This window comes from Podarcis filfolensis (assembly GCF_964270895.1).
Source record: "Podarcis filfolensis genome assembly, chromosome: 14".
NCBI lineage: Eukaryota > Metazoa > Chordata > Lepidosauria > Squamata > Lacertidae > Podarcis > Podarcis filfolensis.
Genome location: NC_139616.1, coordinates 49583737 through 49611450, shown reverse-complemented (window position 1 = coordinate 49611450; position 27714 = coordinate 49583737). Strand labels below are relative to the sequence as shown.

Genomic DNA, 27714 nt, shown 5'->3' with positions numbered 1-27714 from the left:
TTCCATGCCAAGATCTATACAGGAACATCTCCAATTTAGCTTTCTGGTTGTTAAATCACGGCCGTGAACCCGCCATGTAGTACTCTGTGTGGCCACATACGTGCCTTTATGTTGTGTTTTCACTGTGACCCACAGCCCTCTCCTTTTTAATTTTGCTGCCCTTGAGCTGCCTGTGGGAGAGGCGATGGTGCAATTGCACTGGAGCTTTTCCACCCCATTTTCTGTTTTTTAAATACAGCAGGCCCCAAAGTGACGCGGGGGTTACGCTCCAAGGGTCTGCACAGGGCCGGATTTAGGTTTGATGGGGCCCTAAGCTATTGAAGGGACGCAGGTGGTGCTGTGGGTTAAACCCACAGAACCTAGGGCTTGCCGATCAGAAGGTCAGCGGTTCGAATCCCCGCGACGGGGTGAGATCCCGTTGCTCGGTCCCTGCTCCTGCCAACCTAGCAGTTCGAAAGCACATCAAAGTGCAAGTCGATAAATAGGTACCGCTTCGGCGGGAAGGTAAACGGCATTTCTGTGCGCTGCTCTGGTTTGCCAGAAGCGGCTTAGTCATGCTGGCCACATGACCTGGAAGCTGTACGCCGGCTCCCTCGGCCAATAAAGCGAGATGAGCGTCGCAACCCCAGAGTCGTCCGCGACTAGACCTAATGGTCAGGGGTCCCTTTACCCTTTAAGCTATTGAAGGTAATGGGGCCCTTTCTATGTCCAGCTGTCCTTTGTCAACAACAAATTGCCACTGTTTTTTTTGTGTTGACTATATGCTATATGGTAATTTATGGACCTATAGGTATCTCAAGCCATTTGCACATCTTGCCATGCAACAAGTCCATGCAGAATGTAGGCACCCTATATATAGACAGGAGCAAACCAGTGATATTTTAGGGAGCAGGCTAGCAGGCGGGGCCCATGACTTACATCAGAGGAGCCTGCACAACACAAAACACTGCTGCTGTATGTAGGTTTTATTTTATTTGTTTTTTTATCTTATATTTTGGAACTATGGTTTTTTTCCTTTAATTTTTTGGGGGGCCCCAAGAGAGTGGGGCCCTAAGCTATAGCTTGTTTAGCTTATATGTAAATCTGGCACTGGCTCTGCACTTGTGCAAAGCCAGGAAGACCTCTGCAACCGCCCTGCTCACATGCGTTTGACCATCTCTGCCTTACTGGACAGGTCGTGGAAGGTCTGTGGAAAGTTGTGGGTGGCTCCCACAAGAAGCAAGGTGGGGGGCTCAAAAACTCTTACCTTGCTAGGTTTTGCTGCCACAGAAAGAGTTTTAAGCCCTCTGCTTTGCCTACTGGGCTCTTTAAAGGTTGTATGAGATCTCATGCGGCCTTCATGAGATCTCGCGAGATCTTGGATGACACCTTCCAACCGTCATTCCCACTCCCCAATTCTCCATTTATTTATTTCCACCACCCACGCAAAGCTTCAGTTGCATAAGTAAATGTGGTCTAAACCACTGAGCCTCTTGGGCTTGCCGATCAGAAGGTCGGCGATTCGAATCCCTGCAACAGAGTGAGCTCCCGTTGCTCTGCTCCAGCTCCTGCCAACCTAGCAGTTCAAAAGCACACCAGTGCAAGTAGATAAATAGGTAGCGCTGTGGCAGGAAGGTAAATAGTGTTTTTGTGAGCTCTGGTTTCCATCACGGTGTTCCGTTGCGCCAGAAGTGGTTTAGTCCTGCTGGCCACGTGACCCAGAAAGCTGTCTGTGGACAAACACCGGCTCCCTTGGCCTGAAAGCGAGATGAGCGCCGCAACCCCATAGCTGCCTTTGACTGGACTTAACCATCCAAGGGTCCTTCCTTTACCTTTACCTATTGTATCGTTGCCCATGTGGCATGTGAAACACAAGAGCAGTCAAGTACCACATTCCTAGAGTGAACATGTTTACACATGGGGAGGAATGTTTATCCAGCCAGCAGGTAAACTTCCTATTTCCTTCTAGGCTGGGACAGATTTCCTCTGCATGTGACTGGAGGTGGGTGTGGCCTCACTTGTGCAGGTACCGACAAAAGCACAGGGCAGGGCAGCCATCTCTCTCTTTTTTACTACATGCATCAGAGAAGCAACATCTGCTTAGCCACAGATGCTGGACAGAGGGACTGTCTCCTTATGAGGTAGTTTCCAGGTGTATGTTACTTTTCTAAGCTAAGTCTGCCTTCTGGGATCCAATTGTGAACAGAATGTGAGTAAACTCTTTTTATACAGTGGTTCCTTGGGTTACATACGCTTTGGGTTACATATACCTCAGGTTACAGACTCCACTAACCCAGAAATAGTACCTCGGGTTAAGAACTTTGCTTCAGGATGAGAACAGAAATCATGCAGTGGTGGTGCAGCAGCAGCAGGAGGCCCCATTAGCTAAAGTGGTGCTTCAGGTTAAGAACAGTTTCAGGTTAAGAACAGACCTCCAGAATGAATTAAGTTCTTGACGCGAGGTACCACTGTACTTTTATAGAAGGCTGTGTCGTGTCTTATCTTTTATGAGGGAATAAGGGGGAAATACCAGAACAGTTATTATAGAGGCTTTAGTGAGCCTGAGCAAACGCATCCGCTGTGAGTTTAAAAAGGGGAATGTTACTCTGCTAAATTGTGAACTTGTTAACACAAGTTGGAAAGGCTGTAATCAAGCAATATATCCTCTCCTGCATCCCTGAACATTCCCACAGCCCACACCCCAATCTCCGAGCACCAAGAGATTCCAGGGGTTGCTGTGCTTTCCCGCGCTCAGCTTCCTTGGAATGAAAGTCAGCAGAGACAATGGTTTCGTTTGGATACATGGTTTCATACACACCTACACAACCTCAGCTTAGGATGGAGGTGCCCAAAGCATTCACAGCCCAAGAGAAAGAAGGTTCTTTTTATCATTTCTGGTGGTCTTGTAGTAAGGTTAAAGCTTATTAGGAAATGATATACAATGAAATCAAAAGGATGTTTAAAATAGCATTTGTAAAAACAAACAAACCCAGAAGCCTTTCTCTTGGGAATTATAGGGATAGAACTACCTAAATTGTATATAAATTTATTCATGTACACGACTACAGCGACAAGAATGTTACTTGCCCAAAAATGGAAAGAAGAAGAAGTCCCAGCAAAGGAGGAATGCATACAAAAACCTATGGAATATGCAGAAATTGTGAAACTTACCGGAAGAATAAGAAATCAAGATAACAAACTTTTTATAAAAGAATGGAAAGGGTTTACGGAATATTTACAAACAAACTGTAAGCAGATAAGAACATTGGCAGGATTGTTATAATAACCTGCAGTTTAAAAGAGTATATATTTAAAGTAGATGAATAAATGAGCAAATTAAGTTACAGATAGGTAGCCGTGTTGGTCTGCCATAGTCAAAACAAAAAAAAAATTTCTGAAGAAAATTTCTGAAGAAGTGTGCATGCACACGAAAGCTCATACCAAGAACTAACTTAGTTGGTCTTTAAGGTGCTACTGGAAGAAAAAAATTTTTTTTTGTTTTGAGCAAATTAAGTTACCTTGGATTTGCAGAAGATATTAAAAATAAATTTAAGGAACCACAGAAAGAGGGGGAAGGAAGTCAAGTTTTAAAATGTCAAAATGACTGTAAAATCAGTGAAATGTATATATCTGAAAAGGTTTTTTTTTTTTTAAAGAGAGATCTTACTTCTTCATTTGGTTTCCAGGGAAGCCCCCAATTCACAGACTTGGGTCCAGCACAGAGCAAGACACACCTCTGTGTCTCCATCTTCCAGTGCCGTCCAAAACTCAGACACACTTTTCTCTCACGCACAGCCCTGCTTGGCCTATTGTTCTCCACCCTGGTATGATGCGGCATCCCGACGTATATTGTTCATTGATGTATATTGTGCTCTAGGAGGCTTCGTTTGATTGGAATCAAGTATACCCTTCTAGAGTTAACGCAAAATAACATCGCTTCTGGCAAATGAGCCACCATAGCTGCGAGAGGCCCGTGAAAATTTGTGTCCCCAGCTTTCCAGACTCATCTGCTATACAAATCCAAAGGGGCACATTGGTTGCCAGAGGTGAAACATATTGGCATTATTTTGACCTCTCCTACCCCACTATGTGCAACTTCCAACAAGGAACCCTTCATTTTTAAGCAGTGAAACAGCTGGACTGCAGCCCTTCCACAGATTCCTTCACTCACAATGACTGCCCTTAGAAGCTGTGGTTCTCCTCTGCCTTTAAACTGGGAGACCTCAAGTTTTAAAACAACAACTATTCTTTGGGTCTCTTGATGCATTATTATTATTATTATTATTATTATTATTATTATTATTATTATTACCCCAGCCATCTGGCTGGGTTTCCCCAGCCGCTCTGGGCTGCTTCCAACAAAAGATTAAAAATACATTAAAACATTACAAAAAAAATTTTTCCTTCCAGTAGCACCTTAAAGACCAACTAAGTTAGTTCTTGGTGTGAGCTTTCGTGTGCATGCACACTTCTTCAGATACACTGAAACAGAAGTTGCCAGATCCTTCTATATAGTGAGAAGGTGGGGAGGGGTATTACTCAGAAGGGTGGTGAGAATGGGTGATTGGCAGATAGCTGTGATGAGCCTGTTGACGACTCTTAACGACTGCAATAGGTCTTACAGGAAAAAGGTCTTCCTGTAAGACCTATTGCAGTCGTTAAGAGTTGTCAACAGGCTCATCACAGCTATCTGCCAATCACCCATTCCCACCACCCTTCTGAGTAATACCCCTCCCCACCTTCTCACTATATAGAAGGATCTGGCAACTTCTGTTTCAGTGTATCTGAAGAAGTGTGCATGCACACGAAAGCTCATACCAAGAACTAACTTAGTTGGTCTTTAAGGTGCTACTGGAAGGAAAAAAAATTTTGTTTTGACTATGGCAGACCAACACGGCTACCTATCTGTAATTAAAACATTAGTCATTGAAAACTTCCCTAAACAGGGCTGCCTTCAGATGTCTTCTAAACGTCAGATAGTTGTTTATTTCTTTGACATCTGATGGGAGGGCATCTTCATATTTCTCGAAGTGAAGTATTAGGTCTGACCTGGACTATATGGCTGCCTGGAGTGTAGAGTGCTCTCCCTCTCCTTCAACACACAGACACACACTCCATGGAGCGCAGTTGCTCTTTGCTCCTGAAAAAAAGAAACCAGAGTTCTAGCTGCAAGCCGATTTGTTCAAGCAGAAGCCCATGTGCATTTGGCGTAATGTGCAAGGAGGTTAGTCCCTATGAGAGATGTAGTGGTGGCAAAGTTGCTCTGCTCTGTCTCATCCCTGCAGTGGAGAACTTTGAAATCATAGGCATGCAATTGCTCAGGCGTGGCCAACTCCCAAGAGACTGCAATTTACTCAGAGAGTTAAAAACTGACTATCAAAGAATGGCAGATGAAGATGATGGACTATATGGAACTTGCCGAACTGACTGGGAGACTCTGAGATCAGAGAGAAGAGACAGAGGAAGAAGACTGGAAGAAGTTTAAGGAATATTTGAAAAAATATTTTAATATTTAAATCTTAGAATAGCTTTGGAAGTGGATGTAGGCTATAGGGTTAGAAGTAGAAGATAGTGTATTTTAAAATAGTATTACTTGTAAGGGATAAAATGTGAAGATTTTTATGGTAAAAGTAAGTGTGATTAAAAAAATGGTTTAAAATTACGATATATGTAAACTGCTAAAGATGAGGTAAAATGAAAATCAGATAGGGGGGATTTGGGGAAGCTCACCTAACAATGTTTAGAAAAATTAAGGGTAAGACAAGAATTTGTTTGTATTGTTTGTTTTTCTGTTTATGTTGTTTATTTGTGTTATAAAATGAATAAAAAATGGGGGGCGGAAGAGAGTTAAAAACTGGCTGTGATCTACCCCCTTTTTGGGGGGTTCAGGTCATAGTTGTTGAGCTTTTTTTAGGGGAGCCTTGGATGTCAAGCTTCTTTGGGGGGAGCCAGTGATCTACCAGTGATCTACCACAGATGTCCAGTGATCTGCCAGTAGATCACGATCTACCTGTTGGACATGCCTGCAGTAGCTGAATTAGACAAGGCTGCTCCACAAATAAAGGCTCCTGTTATATGCTAAGCATGGTGTGTGTGTGTGAAATGCCCTTAAGCAAGCAAACCCTTTGCTGTTCTGGTTATCTTCTTTTAAGACATGCATATGACATACCCCCCCCCCTCATTTTGAGTCAGGCCACGTTGATGACTTCACACCTGCGGTTTGCGACCGACGCTGAGACGTTTCCATGACACTCGAGTAGTTTTCGCAAGGTGTCGCGTGTACCTTAAGTGGCACTCAAATCAGAGGCTATAGAATATAGAATATTGTCAGAGAGCAAATGTGCTGAAATTGAAATGTGTTAGGAGCCTTTTGAATATCTTCTTGCAGCCTTGCTTGAAGTGAAGACAGCTTCCTTTCACCCAAGGAAGGAAGGAAGGAAGGAAGGAAGGAAGGAAACTTGCACTACAAGGGATCCAACTGGATTAAGAATAGCTGTAGAAATAATAACAATCAGTTTAGTCACGTGAATGTAACACCAGAAATGTTACAGCAGCAGAGGGCCCAACAAATCTGGATCCTTATCAATAAAGGAAAATTAAAATTAAAAACATGTTTCCTCAAACCAATCTTTCTTCGCTTCACCTCTCACCACTTGTCTGTGTTGTGTAAGATATTCAGGCAAGGCTATCAGTTATCTATGCCTTGGGGGGGTTGTTATTGGTCATTATTGTTTGACAAATGACAAGTGTGTTTTTATACAAAACATCCAACAGACAGAACATCTATCTAAAAAAAACCCCCCCAGCCCACCTGCCCCCTGAAATATAGACCCTTACTCCTGGTACAGTAGAAAAAAATATTAAAAACAATTTTAAAATATCATAATCCATCAAAATTTCCAGGCTTGTCAGAAGCTTTCTAGAATCATCAACAGTATTAAAATCCTACTCCAGCCTCCTCTCTCCCAATTAACCTCCATCTCCAAGGCTAAGTGATGGGAGGGAGTGCAGAGGAGAAATCACCAGGGGCTTCCCCTGTCAGGTTTGGTCCCTGAAATCTCAGGTCCTGGGATGCTCCTGACCTGGCAACCCTAGCAATGGTGGATATTTTTGGAGGGCTTTTGGGATGAAAATGTGGCAACACCTGCCAAGATGCACCCTCGTGCTTGCTGGTGAGGCTGAGATAAATCACCGGCCCTAATTCAGAGTAACCTTTCCTGATAAAATTCATGTGCACCTTCTGTTGATGCATTTTTACCAACAGGGTACAGAACTTCCCTAATTATTCTGTTCATTGACCTGTCCACCCTCTTCCTCTCACCATCGTTTTCTTGGGAATAGAATCAGAAATGGATGATCTCAGTATGGAGACCCTGAAGGACGAAGTGGATGCCCTCTGGGAGAACGTCGAGTGCAATCGCCACATGTTGACTCGCTACATCAACCCAGCCAAGCTGACCCCTTACTTGCGCCAGTGTAAAGTCATTGATGAACAAGATGAGGACGAAGTGCTCAACTCGCCAATGCTGCTCTCCAAAATCAACCGAGCAGGTACAGCCAGGTGCCCACAGCTACGCTGATTCGGATGTTACAATGGCACCAGTCTTCTGTCAGAACATTTGTACCAAATTCAGGGTTCCTGGTAGGGTTACAGCAAGTGAAAAGCTGTCCCTGGGTACATTGGGAGAGACATTTAGTGTTTTGGGAGCTGTAAATTGCAAGTTGGGGAAAGGTAGGTTTGCCATATTTCATATGTTGGGGAAAGGTTGGTTTGCCATATTGTTGAGCTTTTTTTAGACAAATCCCAGAGCTGTTGAGCTATTTTTTACAAAGACACCAAAAAACCCACAATTTTTCAATTGACTTGCCTAAGATCCAGGACAAGCACTGCCTTTCGAACACCAATTTCTTCTTTGAAATCCACATGTATAGCAGCCCTAGGAGAGGTGCTTTAGCTATAGAAGGAGATACAGGGAGACCTAGGAGACCTCTAAGAGACCTAGGAGAGGTGCTTTAGATATAGAAGGAGATGCAGATAGCCATTTCAAACTTTCTGTGCCCTTTTTGTACACCCTCTTCAAATTATATTGGAAAGTTAATGAAACGAGAGTTCTCCTCCCTCGTCTCATCCAGATGTCCTGTCTTGGTCTCCCTCTAGGTCGGCTGCTGGACATCCTCCACACGAAAGGAGAGAGGGGCTATGTGGTTTTCCTAGAAAGCCTAGAATTTTACTACCCAGAACTGTACAAACTGGTGACGGGGAAGGAGCCGACACGGCGATTTTCCACCATTGTTGGTAAGTTAGATCCAGCCTTACCAGGTCTCAGTGGGGGAAGCAGAATCATTGCAAGGGAAATCATGAATAAAAGGGTCTGCATGAGCTTTCCCGGTTCTTACGCAGAGCACCAATGGGGCCAAGGCTGGCAAAGTGGGGAGAAGGATCAGAGCAGCAGGACAATCAGGTGGGAAAGCTGTGTGGTTGGTGGTCCCTCCAGATGTTTCTCAACTACAACTCCCATCATCCTTGACCATTGGCCAGGCTGGCTGGGGCTGATAGGAGTTGGAGTCCAGTGACATCTATGCCTGCCTTTCTGAATCAATCCAAGGGTCCTTCTCTCACCAAGCATCCTGCACCCCCCAGGCTGGGGTCATTGGGCTTTGATTCTCCAAATGAACCCAAGGTTATCTGAGTGTTGGGAGATTAAGGTGATAGCCACCAACTTGGATGGCTTTAGAAGAGGACAAGACAAATTCATGCAGGAGAGGGCATGTTCTGCCTCCATGGTCGCAGGCAGTAATGCTTCTGAATACCAGTTGCTGGAAACCTCTTGTGCTCGGATCCTGTTTGTGGGTTTCCCATAGGCATCTGGATGGCCACTGTGAGTACAGTATGCTAGACTAGATGGGCCACTGGCCTGATCCAGCAGGCTCCTCTTAGATTCTTGTGTTTTGCTTGGACCAGGGGACCCTGGTTCTCTCTTCGTCACCTCGATCCATGCTCTGCTACTCACTTGCAGAAATGTAACCCTGTCAAGCCACGTAGCCCTGGTACCCTGTGTCCGTCTCCTTTCCATTTCAGTAGAAGAGGGTCATGAAGGCCTCACCCATTTCCTGATGAACGAGATCATTAAGCTGCAGCAGCAGGTCAAGACCAAGGATGCTCAGCGCTGCGAGCTCCTGGCCAAATCCCGCCAGCTGGAGGATGAGCGGAAGCAGCTGAAGCTCAACCTAAAGGAGCTGCTGACCTTCCAGGAGAGGTACAACAAGATGAAAGAGGAAAGGAACAACTACAACGACGAGCTCGTCAAGGTGAAGGACGAAAACTACAACCTGGCAATGAGGTATGCCCAGCTGAGCGAAGAGAAGAACATGGCGGTGATGAGAAGCCGGGATCTCCAGCTCGAGGTGAGAGAGGCATTTCGGGAAGAGAAGAGGGGCTGTTTTGACTCCACATCTGACTGCAAATATCTTCTTTGCCCAGTTGTCAGACAGAAATGGAGAACCTACAGCCCTCCAGATGTCGTTGGACTCCAACTCCCATCAGCCCCATCCAGCATAGCCAGCGATGATGGGAACTGGGGTCCAACCAAATCTGCCCTTATACTGGTTTATGAATCATTCCGTCAGGCTTCGGGGAACCAGATCCCTCCCATGGTGGCAGCCCAGAATCAGAGAAATTATAAATGTTCTTACCAAGCAATATATTCAATAATTCACAGAGAATGACGAAGGAATGCAGGCTTCCCTAATAATGACGTTGCTCCAAGTAAAGTCCCTCCCCCCGTCTCTCTTATCCTACATCATCCCTGGGCTTTCTGTCTCTGAGATTTCTGTTTGGCTACTCTCACTGCACATCTAGTCCTGGGGGAGCCCCCCCCCCAAAATGCTCTCCAAAGACGCTGGGTCTCTCAGCTGTCTTTCCCCCAGTGTCTGCTTCCTCTTCCAATATTTCCCAGCTTTCCCCCTCTACATTCTCTGAACTATGTCCTTCTGCAAACCACTGTTCTAAATCTATACAGTCTTCCTGTTCTCAGGAAAGTTCAGGAGAAGTTCCTCCTCAGTCCGGCCCTGACACATTCTCTCCCAAAGGACCCACAGGAACGCTAGTTCTGTTAGAAAACATGGTGATCTCCAACTGAGAAGTACCAGCACTCTCACAAAACTATAGTTCCCAGGATTCTTTTGGGGGAAACGACAACAGTTAAAATGGTATAAAACGAAGACACATTCAGGGTTTTAATAAACCCGAAGTCCAAAAGCTGAATGAATCTGATGTCTTTAGGCAGGGCTTGCCATCACTCACAATGTCCCGCCTTTTGAAACATAGGCTGTGCACACCATTCACCAGGACAGAGTCTAGTTTTAGGGGACAAGCATTTATTTGATGTTTCTTTGCTTATTTCCCTCTCTCACACACACATTCGCTCTACACTGGTAGATTGACCAGCTGAAGCACTGGCTGAACAAAGTGGAAGAGGAATGTAAGCTCGAGAGAAACCAGTCCCTGAAGCTCAAGAATGACATTGAAAACCGGCCAAAGAGGGAACAAGTCCTGGAACTGGAGCGAGAAAATGAGATGTTGAAGACCAAGATCCAGGAGTTACAGTCCATAATTCAGGTGAGCAAGGATTAATTTCTGGCTCATGGCTGGTTATTTTTATTAAATTTATATAACGCCCTTCATCTGACGATCACAGGGTGGTTTACATAATAAAAATACATAATGAAAACACAAAAGACCTATCATAACAACAGCAACAGCCAACAGCCCCCTTCCACAAACACATTTAAAAAGCAATAGATTGTTTAACCAGCCCAAGGCGTGGTTCAGCCCAGACACTGAGCTCCACCTCTGAGGGTCTGCTGGTGGTTCCCTCACTGTGAAAAGTGAAGCCACAGGGAACCAGGCCGAGGGCCTTCTTGGCAGTGGCACCCATCCTGTGGAACACCCCTCCACCCCTGTCAGATGCCAAGGGGGTAAAGAACTACACAACTTTTAGAAGACACCTGAAGGCAGCCCTGTACTGGGAAGTTGGTTGACCTTTTCTTGTGTTTTTATAGGTGTTGGAAGCCACCCAAAGTGGGTGGGACAACCCAGCCAGATGGGCGGGGTACAAAGAATAAAATTGTTCTCATTATTATTTATTAAACCGTAAAATAAAATTTAAAAAATAAAAAATTAAGCAAAACATAGATTTACTGCAACACATTGCCGGATTCAATTTGTTCACATTATTTCAATCTACATTAGTATGATTCCCCTGGCTTTGGGTGGGGATAAGCGAGTAATAAGCAGAGAAGAGCAAAATGGGGAAAGAATTTTTGTTGGAGTGTAAGAAACTCTTTAACAAGGTTCTGATTTTTCCCGTGATGACATCAATGCTTTTTTTTTTTTTTGAAATATTAAATGTCAGATTCTTTTTTTTCTTTTTAAATGTTCATCTTCGGTGTAGCTGCTTTGGTCGTGCCCTAAGCATGTGCATAGCCTGCCTCTCGGGTAACCCAGCAACCCTCTGGCTCATTCATTTTCAGCGCATTCCACCTTCCATCTGAGACGACCCTCCCCATATTCCCTTCTACCATCTTCCCGGGAGATGCCTTGCAACTAATAATTTGGAAGAGTGAGAGCGTTAATCAGTTAATCAGCATGACTAACTTGAGCTTAATCACAAGCTGGAAACAAAGCAGTGAAGAAATAAAGTTGTAATTAATTGGAGCCAGACAGATTGGCTCACCCAGGAGTGCAGTAGAGAAACAACTACACAGAGATATGCATGTCCCCCTTGAACTCAGCGGGACTTAATTTTGGGGAAAAAGAAGTGCGTAGGATGAAGAGTTCTGTGGGGTTTGGATCTGAGATCTCATAGCAGAGCAGTGTACGGCTGTGTCAGGGACTTTAAAAAAGCGAACGCTTTTTATTCTTTGCTTGTCACGTATCTGTACCTTTCAACTCCTAGTTTATGAGATTATTTTTGGACACCTGAAGGGAGAGGGGGGAAGAGTCGCGAAGTGAACATTTGTTCTAGTCGGCAGCAGGGAGGATGACTTCAGGGACTGTTCACAGTGTAATTTTCCAGAAATGTGGAGGAGAGGGCTATTGATGGCTACTAGCCATGATTTCTATGCTCTGCCCCCAGTCAGAGGCAGCGATGCTTATGAATCCCAGTTGCTGGAAACTGAAGGGGTGGAGAGTTGCTCTTGTCCTCGAATCCTTCTTGCAGGTTTCCCTTAATGGGCATCTGGTTGGGCCACGGTGAGAGCAGGATGCTGGACTAGATGGGTCACTGGCCTGATCCAGCAACCTCTTCTCAAATGGCTCTGCACAATTTAAGAACCTCTCTGCTTGTGCTTTCAAACCCCGCTCTGTGGGACAAAAGATACCTTTTTTGTTTGTTGACATTTTATTAATTTTCCAAAAATAACAAAAATAAAAGCAAGAACAATACAAAATCAAAAACCATGGTTTTTTTGGTTGACTTCCCTCCCCCTCTTGGTTCCATTATATTGAACTTATTCATGCACGTCCATAAAAACTTATACAGTCATACCTCGGGTTACAGCCGCTTCAGGTTGCGGTTTTTCATGTTACGCACCCGCCGAAACCCGGAAGTACCGGAACGGGTTATTTCCAGGTTTCAGCAGTCATCCATGCACAGGAGCTCTAAATTGCGCTTTGCGCATGCGCAGAAGCACTGAATCACAACCCACGAGTGAGCAGACGCACAGATGTGGATTGCGAACGCTGCAGGTTGTGAACGTGCATCCTACACGGTTCACGTTCGCAACCCGAGCATCCACTGTATTTTTAACAATCCAGTTTTAAAACCTAAGGGACAAAGGACACATTTGAGGGCTTATCCGCATGCTGCCTCCAGGATAGAAATAATGTAGCCCTCACTCCCGGTGGCCATTTTAAATCAATCTAATAAATGAATGCACATCCCGCAACCTTCTGCATAAATACCCTTAGAGTAGCTAACCAAATTTGACCGTGTGAGCGATGACGCATCATCGTACCGTGTCATTGATCCGAGGAGCATTCTTGGGGGGGGGGGGGAAATGGCACATTTCCTTCTGTGGGGTGGACACAGTTTGTCCTACAGAAGCCCCTTATGGATGATGCTAGCCTTCTTTTGGAAAGGCCACACAGAGGGGAGCTGCTGTCACTGCAAAACATGGGTGGCGGCAACCCAGAAAGGTGAAGCAGCAAGTAACTGAACCCATCTTTTGCCCCCTCCAAAAACCCTGTTTTGGAAAAGTCAGAGCTTTCTGCCCATCTCTGTTTATTGATTGACCTTGGATAAAGAAATATATGACAAATAAGACTGATGGTACAAATTGCTGTAAGAATCTATTGGAGAATATATAAAGAACAGAGAAATGGTGGTAGGTACATTCACTATCAGAATAAAATCATACAACGGGAATTGACAGGAAGCCCAAAGCTTTTATGATACTTTTTGTTAATAATTTTGGTTAATACTCTTTGTTAATAATCGCATAAAAAGCAGCATAAATGCAGCTGAATACAGCCGAAGCTTAAGGTTTATAAATATGTAAGAAAAGATAAGTATATGTTTTTGTTTTTCTCTTTTTTATGTATATGATTGAAATTTTAATTTATTTTATGAGATGTTCTATATATATGTAATGTATTGCAAGATTATTAATAAAGATGGGGAAGGGAGAAAGAAAGAAAGAAAAGTCGAAGCTTTCTGCCCGTCTCTGTTTATCACACTAAGGGTGACCACCGGATGTAGCCTAACGCTTTAGAGCCATAGTCCAGTGGGAGAGCATCTGCTGTGACCCCAAGAGGTCCCAGCTGCAACCCCCCAGGTAGAGCTGGGAGTGACCTGCTGCCTGAAACCCTGGAGAGTTTCTGCCAGTCAGTGCTGACCATACTGAGCTAGATGGAGCAAGGATCTGAACTCGGAGAATGCACCTGCCTGTGTCTCTTCAATTATAGACTCCTGCAGGCTTTTCTCCACCTCCTCTGTGATTATATGTACCCTGCAATCACCTGTCCTGGCGTCTGAAGATGGATGTGTTGGTAAACAGCCTGTAAAATTTTCTTCTTAAGAAAGCAAAAATCTCATAATGCTTAATAGCAGGTTTAATCTCGCAGCAGCAGCAGCTGCTCCTCTGCCTGCCACGCTGAGATTTTACTTCTAGCCTGAAGAGCGTGTTGAAATCTGAAGAAAAGGAGCGCATGGGTGCATGCTCCCAGCAAGCTTTTTAAAAACCCATTCCTCCCAAAGGCAAAGATGTGACAGTGGCTTTAGCTGGCAGGGACAGGTACCTGGGCTGAGTGGAGCTTATGCTTTCTGAACATAGAGCATGATGTGTATCTCTCGCTGGGATTGCATGTGCACAGAGACCCCCTGGGAAAGGGGGTGGAGGGTTGGAGAATGCAGGAATGCTTAGGATGGCGCATGTGCGCCACTTGTGTCATGCACATCCATTAAAGGGGGCTGGGAGAGCTTTGGCAGAAGCCACTGGGATCCGTGCTAAAAGGACTGTGATCATGGCAGTGTGTGTTTCTGGTGCCCTCCAGATAGGATGCAGGCTAAAATGTATCAAAGGCTATGTTATAAAATATAGCACGGAAAAGCAATATTTACTTTGCCCTGTGAGATTGGCACGGGGTTTCTTTGTTTGTTTTCCTGAAGATGCCTACAATCTATGGAAAGATCCACCTTTCATTTTCTCCCTGTGATCCGTGTCTCTTCTTTCCCTTTCCCTGTTCCTTCCACCCACCACTGGCCTCTGTCTACGCCTTTTGCACAAATATCTTTCAGGCTGGGAAACCCAGCTTGCCGGATTCAGACAAAGCCATTTTGGATATTCTAGAACACGACCGCAAAGAGGCCCTGGAGGATCGCCAGGAGTTGGTCAACAAGATCTTTAACCTTCAGGAAGAGATCCGCCATGCGGAGGACCTCCGAGATAAGGTGAGGGGGGGGCAAGAGGCACTAAGAACAGAAGCAGGAAGCTTAATCTAGATCTAGCAGTTTGGGGTAGGAGGTGTGGCGCATCCAGCAAAGTGCCCAATGGCAATTTTTAGGGCCAGGGCAAGATTCCTGTGCACCTCCTTCACATCAAAACCAGAACTGTGGGTGAGCTGAAAAGAATTATCATTGCCCTCACTTGGCAACTCTTTTGCACAAAGCCAGCTGCTGTGTGCTGTGTTAGGCTGCAGGCAAAGGATTGACAGCCTGGCTTTCTGTCCTCACTAAGCCCCTGAGCATAACACCATCGGGCTATTTGCCTGCCATCTTTAGTAAAGGTAAAGGGACCCCTGACCATTAGGTCCAGTTGTGCCTGACTCTGGGGTTGCGACGCTCATCTCGCTTTATTGAACGAGGGAGCCGGCGTACAGCTTCCGGGTCATGTGGCCAGCATGACTAAGCCACTTCTGGAGAACCAGAGCAGAGCACAGAAATGCCGTTTACCTTCCCGCTGGGCATTTATCTACTTGCACTTTGATGTGCTTTTCAACTGCTAGGTTGGCAGGAGCTGGGACTGAACAACGGGAGCTCACCCCGTCGCGGGGATTCGAACCGCTGACCTTCTGATCAGCAAGTCCTAAGCTCTGTGGTTTAACCCACAGTGCCATCCGTGTCCCATCTTTAAAAGATGCTTAATTATTCCACGAGCAGCATATAACATTTTATCTTGTTGGTTATCCAGCAATATGATACTCATTTTACACACTGTGCAGAGGATGCCCCAGTTATGCAGCCTGCCCCAACAACAACAACAACATTGTTATGGTACTGCTTGACCAACTCTTCTAATGGAGGCACTGCTGCAACAAGGCCTTGCAAACAGATTTCAGACAAATACCAAGGCCATGGGACTCAGTACCCCCCAAACCCTCATGCCTCACTGCCATCTGGTGCCCTGACATGCGGAGATAGATCAGGGGTTCCCCGCTTTGGAGCAGGCTAGCCCTTCATCGATCGCCTTGGTGCCCTGTGCTTATTGATTGATTCCTTTGTAGTACCTCGAGGAGAAACAAGAACTGGAGTTGAAATGCTCCACTCTGGGGAAGGACTGCGAAATGTACAAGCATCGGATGAACACGGTGATGATTCAGCTGGAAGAAGTGGAGAAGGAGAGAGACCAGGTACTTGGAACCACAAGAGCTGGGGAGGGAGGGAGAGAAGTCAGGGAAGGAATCAGAGTGAGAGTCGAGCAGAGAGTTCTTACAGGAACTTTTGCAGCTCCTGTTTCAGGGAAGAAGAAGGCAAAACATTTTATGGAACGATGCCTCCCTGTCAGGCATGGAAGTATCCTCTCCTCCCACGGTGGCCTCAGGGTCAAGAGGAACAAACAGTTCATATTTTATGGCTTTTTATTCCGCCATCTGGTTGCAAGCCAAAAGATCCATGTCTCCACGCATAGGAGACATTGGCTCCTCTGAGTCCCTCCTCTTCCATCTCCCACAACATCCTGGGAACCTACAAGAGTCACATCCCTCCGCTTTCTCTGTTCTTGAATGTGGAGGGACCTGTGAGCCTTTGGACTAGGAGGGTCTCCCACACTCTCCAGGCAGGTCTCTGCTGTCTGCTCTCTAACTTCCCCCTCCTCCTGCTCCACTATCCCGTAACTAGGCATTTCCTCATTCAGCTGTACATCATCCCTGTCTCCCTCTCCTCCTGAAACTACTGGAGACTGAGAGGGCAAAACTTCCCACTCCTCCTCTTCTGAGAGGAGCCAATCCAGACTGAGGGCTCATTTCCCATTCCTCTTGTTCAGTCCAGTCCCTGACATCCCCCCTCTGCTTTGGCTCCCAGTACGTTTCCAAGCACAATTCAAAGTGTTGGTGCTGACCTTGAAAGCCCTAAAAGGCCTCAGTCCAGTATACCTGAAGGAGCATCTCCACCCCCATCGTTCTGCCCGGACACTGAGGTCCAGCTCTGAGGGCCTTCTGGTGGTTGCCTCCCTGCAAGAAGTGAAGTTACAGGGAACCAGGCAGAAGGCCTTCTCAGTAGTGGCACCCGCCCTGTGGAACGCCCTCCCAGCAGATGTCAAGGAAATAAGCAGCTATCTTATCTTTAAAAGACATCTGAAGGCAGCCCTGTTTAGGGAAGTTTTTAATATTTAATGCTGTATTGTTTTTAACATTCAATTGGGAGCCACTCAGAGTGGCTGGGGAAACTCAGCCAGATGGATGGGGTATAAATAAATTATTATTATTATTATTATTATTATTATTATTATTATCTTTCCTTGTTGACACTGTCAGTTCAGTCAGTGGCTCTCCCCACTACTGCTCTGTGCCGCATCCCACTGTGACGTGTGCCTTAGTTACATCCCGGTTGGACTACTGTAATGTGCTCTCTGTGGGGCTGCCTTTGAAAAGCGTTCAGATTTTTCAGCTGGTCCAAAGTGTTGCAGCCAGACTGCTGACTGAGGCTGGTCAGAGGGAGCATGTTATTCACCTGTTAAAGCAACTTCACCAGCTCCTCCTCTGCTTCTGGGCTCAATTCAAAGTGCTTGGTTCTGGCCTATAAAGCCCCATCTGTCTTGAGCCACCTGAAAGATTGTATCTCTTTATGCGAACGTTTTGGGTGCTAAGATCCTCCGGCAAGCACCTTCTCTCAGTCCCTTCAACATCTGAGGTGCAAGACCCAAGAGGAGCCTTTTCTGTAGTTGCTCCCAGCTTGTGGGATTCCCTCCCAAGAGAGGCCAGCCTGGCTCCTTCCCTGTCATCCTTCTGCTGGCAGACTAAGACCTTCCTGCTCAGGCCTTTGGAAACTTAAGGTGTGGATGATTCTGACCTACTGGGCTGCTGTCAGGGCAAACTGCATGTTAACACTGGCTTAAAATGTGTTTTGATGCATTTTAACTTTGGTTTTTTAATTTAATACGAACTATTGCTTTGTCTTTGATAACGATGTCTCAGAATCTTGTAAGCTGCCTTGAATCCCAGTTTGGGAGAAAGGCAGGATAGGAAAACATTAAAATAAAAAATAAATATCCTGTGTACCATGGGGTGGGGAATCTCAGGCCTGGGGACCAAAAGCAGCTAATTTGTCTGGCCCTTGGGACTCTGCCCAGGCCACACCCTCTCCCCCCAAGCCACACCCCCTCCCATTGGCCCTGGAGTGGTTTTTCCTGGCTGGGATGTGCCCTTAAATTGTGACAATGCTTCTCACTTAACCTGTTGGAGAGACGTAGGTGAGTAAAAATATTGGGCTTTTGTGTGTCTAGAAGTTGGCATTCTTGCACAAAGGGGTCTGTGCACCGAGAGACAGCAGGACTGCTTAAGGTGCCGCGACTACAAAATTGTAGAAATCGAGAGAGATATAGCTGCACTAGCAGCATATCTCTCTTTTCTTGTATCCAAAAATGCAAGAAGGGCTTTTACACTTGCCAGAAGCTCAGCTCTGCCCTTGCCGGTCTTGGAAGGATCCTTTAAAAAAGTCCCATATGACCTGCCCATTGGGGGATATAGGAAGCCCTGAACACATATTTTTTAGATGTCCCTTTTACGTTGAGGCACGTAGAGAAACCATTGACCCCCTGCTGGTGAGGCTTGCTAACCTCCCAGTAAAACAAAAATCCGATCTTCTCGAATTCTCAAAGACCACAAGACGACCCGGATTGTCGCCAGATTCTGTGCACAGATCTGTAGGCACAGACCACCCCCCGATTCAATCTAGTTTGTTAAGAAAATTCCCAAATTCTGATCCATGGGTGACTCTGGGTTATTTCTCTAAGGTTGTCTATCTTAAAGTTTTTATGCATTTATATGCCTTTCGCACTTTTAAACTTAAAATCCATTATTGTATATTGTTTTAAATGTTTTGCTATTGGGATTGTAGTTCCATTTGTGTTTCTCAAGCTGGTCTCTGGCTGTAATAAATTTCGTGTCATGTGAAGGGGTCTGTGCAAGAACAAATTCATCCGACTCTCTTTGCTTTCAAAGGCATTCCATTCGCGGGATGAGGCGCAAGCCCAGTATTCCCAGTGCCTGATTGAGAAGGATAAGTACCGGAAGCAGATCCGGGAGCTTGAGGAAAAGAACGATGAGCTCCGAATCGAGGTGGTCCGGAAGGAAGCCTGCATCTTTAACATGGAGTGCAAACTTAGGCGTCTCTCTAAGGACAACTTCTTTGATCAGGTAGAGCCAGCGGAGGTTCTTGCTCTGTGTCACATCACACACTGAATTTTTTTTGGGGGGGGGGTATGTTTACAGCCAATATTTGTTTAAGTGTGCAATGAGAATCCTAACGTGCGAATGCAGCATCCATGCACCTGCAACCATCAGGAATCCTTCCCTGGGTCCCAGGTCCAGAATGTCCTCCAAGCAGGGTGGCACTGGCCAAAAATGGGCAGGACTAGGAGAGGGCTCTGGGAACATCTTGAAGCAATCCTAGAACTTCTTGTCAGCTCTGGGACATTAGCCCATGGTCCATATATTTGGAACTCTCCTTCCCTGAAGGTTTTGAATGGCAGAGGTTGGGTGGCCAGGGTTGATTTAGATGAGATTCCTTCATTGCAGGAGGTTGGAATAGATGACACTCAGGGTCCCTTTTGACTCTGCAATTCTATGATTCTATGATCCATGACAATTGACTCTACTATCTGGGGCTGGTGGGAGCTAGAGTAGAATAACATCTGGAGGGCCACAGGCTCCCCACTGCTGCACTGGATGAATTATTTTGAAGTGCAGTATTAGAATGCTGGAATCCTAGAGCCCGAAGGAACCTTGGAGGTTGATTATTCCAACTCCCTGATCAGTACAAGATGCTGCAGATGCAGGATGCAACCACCACATCCCAGATGGTGGCTAGCCTCTGCCTAAATCCAATTACCTTCTGGGACAACCACTTCCACAGCTGTTACCATTAGGAAGCTTCTCCTAATGGTCTCTTGGTGGCAACTCTAACCATGTCTACACAGAATTGAGTCCTATTGAATTCAAAGAAGCTTCCTCCCAGGTATGTGAGGTTAGGAATGCAGCTCTAATTAGGGAGCCACATTGAGCTCACTGGTCACTAAAGTCTTCCTTCCATTTGCTTCCAGAGCTTACCAAGGAATCTGCCCCTCACTGTGATTTCTAGAGCTCCCAGCCCCAGGATCAACGGCCAGGAGGCAGATGATTCCTCGACCTCTGAGGAGTCTCCAGACGACAGCAAGTTCTTCCTGCCCAATCAGCCTCGAATCCGAAGGATGAACCTGAAAGGAATCCAGGTATGTTCCAACACAAGGCAAAATTCTCAGAGGCCAAGGTCATGATTTAAGACCTCTAAGATGCCCTTGGTCAACTTAGTACTCTGCAAAGGTTTCAAACAACAATTCCCAACAGCCCCAGCTGGCTGGTTGAAACTGGTGGTACTTCAAAACATCTGGAGAGCGCCAGCTTGGGGAAGGTGATACTGGGGCATGTTCTGCAGGGAATCATCTTGAGGGTGTCAGGAGCTCAGCCTACCCTCGAGTAGGACCCTGGTAGAGACACATGCCCGACTGGCATGTTCTCTCCCTCCTGGTCAATCATTTGGGAGCTTCATAAGCTTTCTTCAGCCCGAACATCACAGCGACTGATGCCAACCGACACCGGCACACTTAGGGATCCGCAGAGTTTGCGCATCATGCATAACAGACCTCAGCAACTCAGCATTTTGGCTAATCTACTTTATTTACATATAAACACACACAGAGCACTGCAACATGGCTCCCTCTCTCTCTAGCATCAGACAGCAAAGAGAAAAAGGACAAAGGACAATAGTGCCACTTCACGGAACACAGTAACACAAACATCCTGTTTCCGTCACTTCCCACTCTGTGGAGTCAAAACATACAACATCATGTGATAGACAACAATCCCATGACTGAAATCATGGAGCAGGAATTCTAACATTGGGTAGGCAAGCATGGATGCCATGGTATTGATAATATCCTGCCTTTTGGATGGAGAATACAGGAAGTGCAGATAGAGGACCCAGGGCTTTTTCAGCTGGAACTCACCAGAACTCACTTCCAGCACTTCTTAGGTGGGCGCCATTGCCATTATAAGACAACAAGATCAAACCTACAAACAGCTGTCAGTATGGTGCAGTTTGGCCAACTCTGTGGAGAACCATATTTTGGGAGTATGCAATCCGTACCTCTGTTGCATTCTGTGGAATACAGTGTTTCTCTGGCTTCTTGATAGTTGCAAGAGCAAAAAAAGAAGAAGAAAGAAAAGCTGGAAAATTGGAGTGATCCTTTAAGCTCCAGCGCAAATGGAAAAGCTGATAGACAGCAGAAGGCTGATGGAAAAGTTCCCATTGGGTGGGAAGAATAATAGGGAGAAGACAGCCAAGATCCAGAGGAAAATTAGCTACCTAATTCAGAGTTAAATTAAACCTTGTCTTTTTTACTCATTCAAGTGTACAGGGAAACGTGCTTGAAGTCCTTGATTCTGCTTGATTGACTGAATCTTCTGCCACTGTAGGAAACTGCAAAAAGTTTTACTAAGACAAATTTAGCCACAATGGGGGGGAAATTGGGCTTTTTTTAGATTTAGGGTTCCATTTAAAACATTGCCAGGATTTACCACATGGGTAGGCAAACTAAGACCCGGGGGCTGGATCTGGCCCAATCACCTTCTCAGTCCGGCCTGCGGACAGTCTGGGAATCAGCGTGTTTTTACATGAGTAGAATGTGTGCTTTTATTTAAAATGCATCTCTGGGTTAATTGTGGGGCATAGGAATTTGTTCATTTTTTCTTCTTCAAAATATAGTCTGGCCCCCCACAAGGTCTGAGGGACAGTGGACCGGCCCCCTGCTGAAAAAGTTTGCTGACTCCCTGATTTACCATAATCTGCTTGCTTAGTCCAGTTTGGAGATCTTTACCCACACACCTCATGCCTTGATGATCTCATTAGCACACATCCTACCCAAGAGGTTTTCATTTAGGGCTGTGGCTTGAATGTCATGGTTTAAGGCATTCATTTACTTTGTTAGTTTGCACTCCATTTTCTCTCGAGACAAACGGATGCCAACAACAACTGTATTAATAATAATTTATAATAATAATTTATTATTTATACCCAGCCCATCCGGCTGGGTTTCCCCAGCCACTCTAGGCAGCTCCCAACAGAATATTAAAACAAGATAAAACATCAAACATTAAAAACTTCCCTAAACAGGGCTGCCTTCAGATGTCTTCTAAAAGTCAGATAGTTGTTTATTTCCTTGACATCTGATGGGAGGGCATTCCACAGAGCAGGTGCCACCACTGAGAAGGCCCTCTGCCTGGTTCCCTGTAACCTTACTTCTTGCAGTGAGGGAACCGCCAGAAGGCGCTCGAAGCAGAACAATGGGGGTGTATCCTGGGGGTCATGTATCCTGGACTGTGGCCATTTAGGGCTTTTAAGGTCATCACCAACACTTTGAATTGTGCTTGGAAACATACTGGGAGCCAATGTAGGTCTTTCAGGACCGGTGTTATGTGGTCTCGGCAGCCGCTCCCAGTCACCAGTCTAGCTGCCACATTCTGGATTAGTTGTAGTTTCCAGGTCACCTTCAAAGGCAACCCCACGTAGAGCACATTGCAGTAGTATTAATAGATTTGTGCATTGCCTTTCCAAACACTTGTTCCAAACCACTTAACATGAAAATGTAAAGTCCATCTCCAGACCATTGTCCATTGTTTCTTGGCAACAGTAATCACAGGTTTAATGCCTTTGAACTTTGGCGGTCCTGTTTACTTGTTGTGGCTTAAATCCATTCATAGGCTGTTAGGAACTGGTGGGTCTGCATGTGGCTGCCCCAAGCGGTGAACCACAAAACAGCAGGCAGGAGCCTTCTCCTTCTTCTGGACTGATCCTGACGATGCAGGCTTGCCATTGGATCCTTCTGGGCAGGAAGGTATAAAAGAGGGAGTCCTGTTCCAGTTGAGCCTTGCATGAGCAAAGAGATCATCCTGAGCGTTGCATGTTCCTGAAATTAAGAACCTAAGGAGAGCCCTAGTGACTCAGGCCAATGGTCCATCTAGTCCAGGATCCTGTTCTCACAGTGGCCAACCAGGTGTCTGTGGGAAACCAGGGAGCAGAACATGAGCACATGAGCACTCTCCCCTCCTGAAGTTTCCAGCAACTAGCATTCGGATGCATCACTGCCTCTGGCCGTGGAGGCAGATCGTAGCCATCATGGCTAGAAGTCATCAATAGGCTTCCTCTCCATGAATTTGTCCAATCCTCTTTTGAAGACATCCATTATTGGTTGTTCTTTGGCTCTGCCTTGATCATTGCTTCTGACCACTGACCCATCTCATGGCTCCCAGAGTCTGACTCATCTCTGACTGCTGCCCACAGCCCACGGGTCAGTCCTTCATGAATTTGTTATATCCATTTGCAAGCCAACGACCTCCACCCGTGGTCATGTTCCCCATGAGATAGCTGTGTGTGAGTTTCCTTCTGACAGCCATTCTCTCTCCCCTTTCCCACCATGCTCATAATTTTTATAAACCCTCCATTTGTGGAACTGATGTAATATTGTTCTCTTACATTCACGTGAACGCAATCTTAGTTAGTTTCACAAAGCACAGGAGCTACGCTTATGCTTCTCTGCCCGTTTCTGTTTCTCCCCAAATCATAGAATTGCCCTTTGGCATTGGGAAAGCCTGAAAGGTGTTTCTTTTTATGAGGAATCCTAGCTTGTGTCCTGAGTTCAGTTTCATTTCTGTCCTTTTCCAGCTGCCAAGAACGAAATCCCCCGTCGGTTTGAGCCGAGCATCGGATTATCAAGGTCAGAGAAAGAACTTCCCTGCCTCGTCCGTCTTCCCTGTTAATGCTCAAGCTGTTTCCCTTGTTCTAACTAACGTTTCCAGCCAGGCAAGCACGAAACTCTCTCCCAAAAGATAAGAGCTGCAATGTGTATATATATGTGTGTGTGTATATATATATCCCTCCCTGATAGCAAACACTTTTTGAGAATCATTTAAAACAGACCGGCAATTGACTCAGGTCTGCTTTCTGTCACTCTGGAGCTGAAACGTTCCTACACAGAAGCAAGGCAGGTATTGAGCCCAGCCCACAGTGCAGAGACCCAGAAGCAGAGGAGATTTCCCCAGAGGAGAACCCCAATGAGACCCCCACCGTTAAACAAACACTTGGATAAGACGAATTAGTGTAGCTTTTTAGACCGATGGCTGTCCACCTGTATATCCAGTATTAGGGTGTAATGAAGCAAACATTAGCGGGACACGGGTGGCGCTGTGGTCTAAACCACAGAGCCTAGGACTTGCTGATCAGAAGGTCGGCAGTTCGAATCCCTGTGACAGGGTGAGCTCCCGTTGCTCTGTCCCAGCTCCTGCCAACCTAGCAGTTCGAAAGCACATCAAAGTGCAAGTAGATAAATAGGTACTGCTCCGGCGGGAAGGTAAACGGCATTTCTGTGCGCTGCTCTGGTTTCGCCAGAAGTGGCTTAGTCCTGCTGGCCACATGACCCAAAAAATTGTCTGCAGACAAACATCGGCTCTCTTGGCCAGTAAGGCAAGATGAGTGCCGCAACCCCAGAGTTGTTTGTGACTGGGCTTAACTGTCAGGGGTCCTTTACCTTTACTTTTAAGTGAACATTTGTCCTGGGGGGGGGGGAGTTTTTGAATTCATGTTGATTGCTTGGGGGTGGGAGAAGGAGCACTTTAAGAAATGGATCTGCACAAGTGAAACATCTGCGCCCAAAGAGGTGCATATGCTTCTGCTTAGGGCAGCCTTTCCAACCTGGGACCCTCCAAATGTTGCTGTCCTACATTCTCCATCTTCCCTGGCCATGGGCCACGCTTGCCGGGGCTGATGGGAGTTGGAGTCCAGTGACCACTGGTGAACACCAGGCTGCAGAAGACTGGCTTTGACTCATCCCTCCAGCCCTGAAGTTTTGGAACAGAGAGGAAAGTGGTGGGAAAAGTTCAGGAAGTGAGAGAGATTTTTTGCACCACGGAACAGAGAAAAATAATAATGGCAGCACCGCGAGGGGTAGGGGCTGCCGCCGTGAACCAAACGAGAGCAATAATCGCATGTGATAGAAATCTTGTTTGCACAGAATTATTTCCACCGAAGCGGGCCTTAATGCCAATATCTCGCGTCTCTCTCATCCTCCCTGACTTCCTCCGCTTTTGTCATTTGTGAGCCCAGCAGTTCGGGGACACGACGAAGAGAAGGGTGAGGCCAGCATCAGCAGCCACGCGGACACCAATTCCTCTAATCCCATTTCCATCAGCAACTCGGTGGGCAGCTGCGAAGTTGGCAAAATCGTAAGGAGCTTGCGGGGGCCTCGCTTCCGTGACCTTCCCCCTATAATGTGCCTTTCTGAGCCGGTGACTATTCCAGCCCCCACTAAACAGGGAGGCCTCGCCAGCCAGCAACCTTAATCCTTTTAACATATTCTCTATATTAGAACGTTATTAACCTTTCCTCTTAAAATGCATCCTGCCGCTGGGTTATGTTTATTTAAAGCTATTTCACTGGGCTCTCGCTGTCTCGTCGCTCAGTTTTAAAACTTAGCAGCGGGGGGAGAGAAGCGGTGATCCTTACCTCGCTGCATTGCAATTGCTTTTTATGCTTTATTCTTAGCGAAACATTTCAGTTTCCTTGCAGTTCCTAACGCCCATCATGTTTGTAAGTCAAAGCTGGGTCAGGAATGTGTGCGGATGTCTTCCCATTGTCTCTTAAGGCAGACATCCCATTAGGCACAATGCGATCAGCAGCACAGCAGGTTGGCAGTTAGTGGCAGAGGGAACTGGTCAGAGAACAAAGGTGTCTTGCTGGTGGTTTGTAGGAAATGCTGCCCCAGTAAATGAAAAGGATGCCTTTCCTCTATAGTTGGAGTAGCAAAACATGAATTATACTGCCTGGGTTCAGATGCCCAGCTTCAGCTCCTGCCATCTCCAACCACTGGCTGTGCTGGAGTACATCTGGTGAAGGATAGTACAGTGGTACCTTGGTTTAAGAACAGCTCAGTTTATGAAGAACTTGGATTAAGAACGCTGCAAACCCAGAAGTAGGTGCTTTGGTTTGTGAACTTTGCCTTGGAAGCAGAACATGTTCCACTTCCTGTTGGGTGTGTTCCATTTGTAAATTGAGTCCCCCGCTGCTATGGGAAAGCATGCCTTGGTTTAAGAACGCTTTGGTTTAAGAACGGACTTCCGGAATGGATTAAGTTCGTAAACCAAGGTACCACTGTACAGTGGTACCTCAGGTTAAGTACTTAATTCGTTCCGGAGGTCCGTTCTTAACCTGAAACTGTTCTTAGCCTGAAGCACCACTTTAGCTAATGCGGCGCCTGCTGCCGCCGCGCCGCCAGAGCACGAGTTCTGTTCTCATCCTGAAGCAAAGTTCTTAACCCAAGGTACTATTTCTGGGTTAGCAGAGTCTGTAACCTGAAGTGTCTGTAACTTGAAGCGTCTGTAACCCGAGGTACCACTGTACTGGGTTCAAGAGCTGGTTTTGAGTCTTCTGTGGCTCAAGACTCCAATTCTTTAAGGACCACTTCTTCTCCTATGAACCAACCCAGATCCTGTGACAGTCATCAGAGGCCCTTTTTCATGTGCTTCCTCCACGAGAGATCTGGAAGTGTGGCAGGCCTTTTTTGTGGTAGCTCCCTGCTTGTGGAATGCTCTCACCAGGAAGCTCTCCTGGTGCCATCATTATATACCATTAGGTGCCTAGCAAAAACATTCATTTTTAACCAGGCTGGTTGGCCGGCCTTCTTGCTTGGTTGGTATGTTTTAATCTGGAGCGGGGTGGGTTTTAATGGAGGTACACATTTGTTGTGTGCTTAAAATATTGCAAGTCAGTTTGAGTTGCCATGGCAAAACCAAATAATAATTAATAATAATAATAATAATAATATACCTGAAGGAACGTCTCTACTCCATCGTTCAGCTCAGACACTGAGGTCCAGCTCTGAGGGCCTTGTGGCAGTTTCCTCACTGTGAGAAGTGAGATTACAGGGAACCAGGCAGAGGGCCTTCTCGGTGGTGGCGCCTGCCCTGTGGAACGCCCTCCCATCAGATGTCAAGGAACAACTATCTGACTTTTAGAAGACATCTGACGGCAGCCCTGTTTAGGGAAGTTTTTAATGTCTGATCATTTATTGTATTTTTAATATCGAAGCCACCCAGAGTGGCTGGGGAGGCCCGGCCAGGTGGGCAGGGTATAAGTAATTATTATTATTATTATTATTATTATTATTATTATTATTCTACAGAATCTGTTCTGAATGATGATGCTAGTAATGAAAATCCATGAGCGGTCAATGGGAAATTGCACAATGTTGATCTCTATGCTTTGGCGGTTTGAGAATATTCAGTACATTATATATATATATATATATATATATATATATATATATATATATATGTATATGTATATGTATGTATGTATGTATATATACAACTTAACACCTCAGAACTGAACTGAGCCTGCTTACAGCTAGGCTGCAATCACCTTTGCCTGCCAGTAAATACCCTCAAACTCACTGAGGCTTGTCTCTGAGCAGGTGTTCATAGGCTTGCCCTGTTGATGTTTTGCTTTTGCCTTTTGGGATGCAGCAAACGCTACGGAACCGCAACCCCAGTGTCATGTCCACAACCCCAGAGCCCCCAGGAAACGACTCCATCCTCCGGCGTTGCAAAGAAGACACCCCACACAGGTAAGGGCTGCCGTGCCTGTTAGGCTGGGCTTTCCAACGCAGTGCCCAGGGGCACCATCTGACATGCCTGCCAAGGTGCTCCCAAGC

The 27714-nt window shown here is 46.0% G+C and overlaps 1 protein-coding gene across 1 annotated transcript in view; it reads left to right on the top strand.

Annotated features, from left to right (window-relative positions):
* The window catches only part of CARD11 (caspase recruitment domain family member 11), a 96450-nt gene that overhangs the window by 35492 nt on the left and 33244 nt on the right, over positions 1–27714 (top strand). Inside the window, exons 2-12 of the mRNA XM_083585583.1 lie at positions 7312–7530; positions 8138–8275; positions 9059–9384; positions 10418–10597; positions 14778–14930; positions 15983–16108; positions 18917–19111; positions 20017–20184; positions 23673–23724; positions 25110–25228; positions 27527–27627. Coding sequence (XP_083441709.1) covers positions 7329–7530; positions 8138–8275; positions 9059–9384; positions 10418–10597; positions 14778–14930; positions 15983–16108; positions 18917–19111; positions 20017–20184; positions 23673–23724; positions 25110–25228; positions 27527–27627 — 1760 coding nt within the window. The 5' untranslated portion in view covers positions 7312–7328. The remainder of the gene's footprint in view (positions 1–7311; positions 7531–8137; positions 8276–9058; positions 9385–10417; positions 10598–14777; positions 14931–15982; positions 16109–18916; positions 19112–20016; positions 20185–23672; positions 23725–25109; positions 25229–27526; positions 27628–27714) is intronic.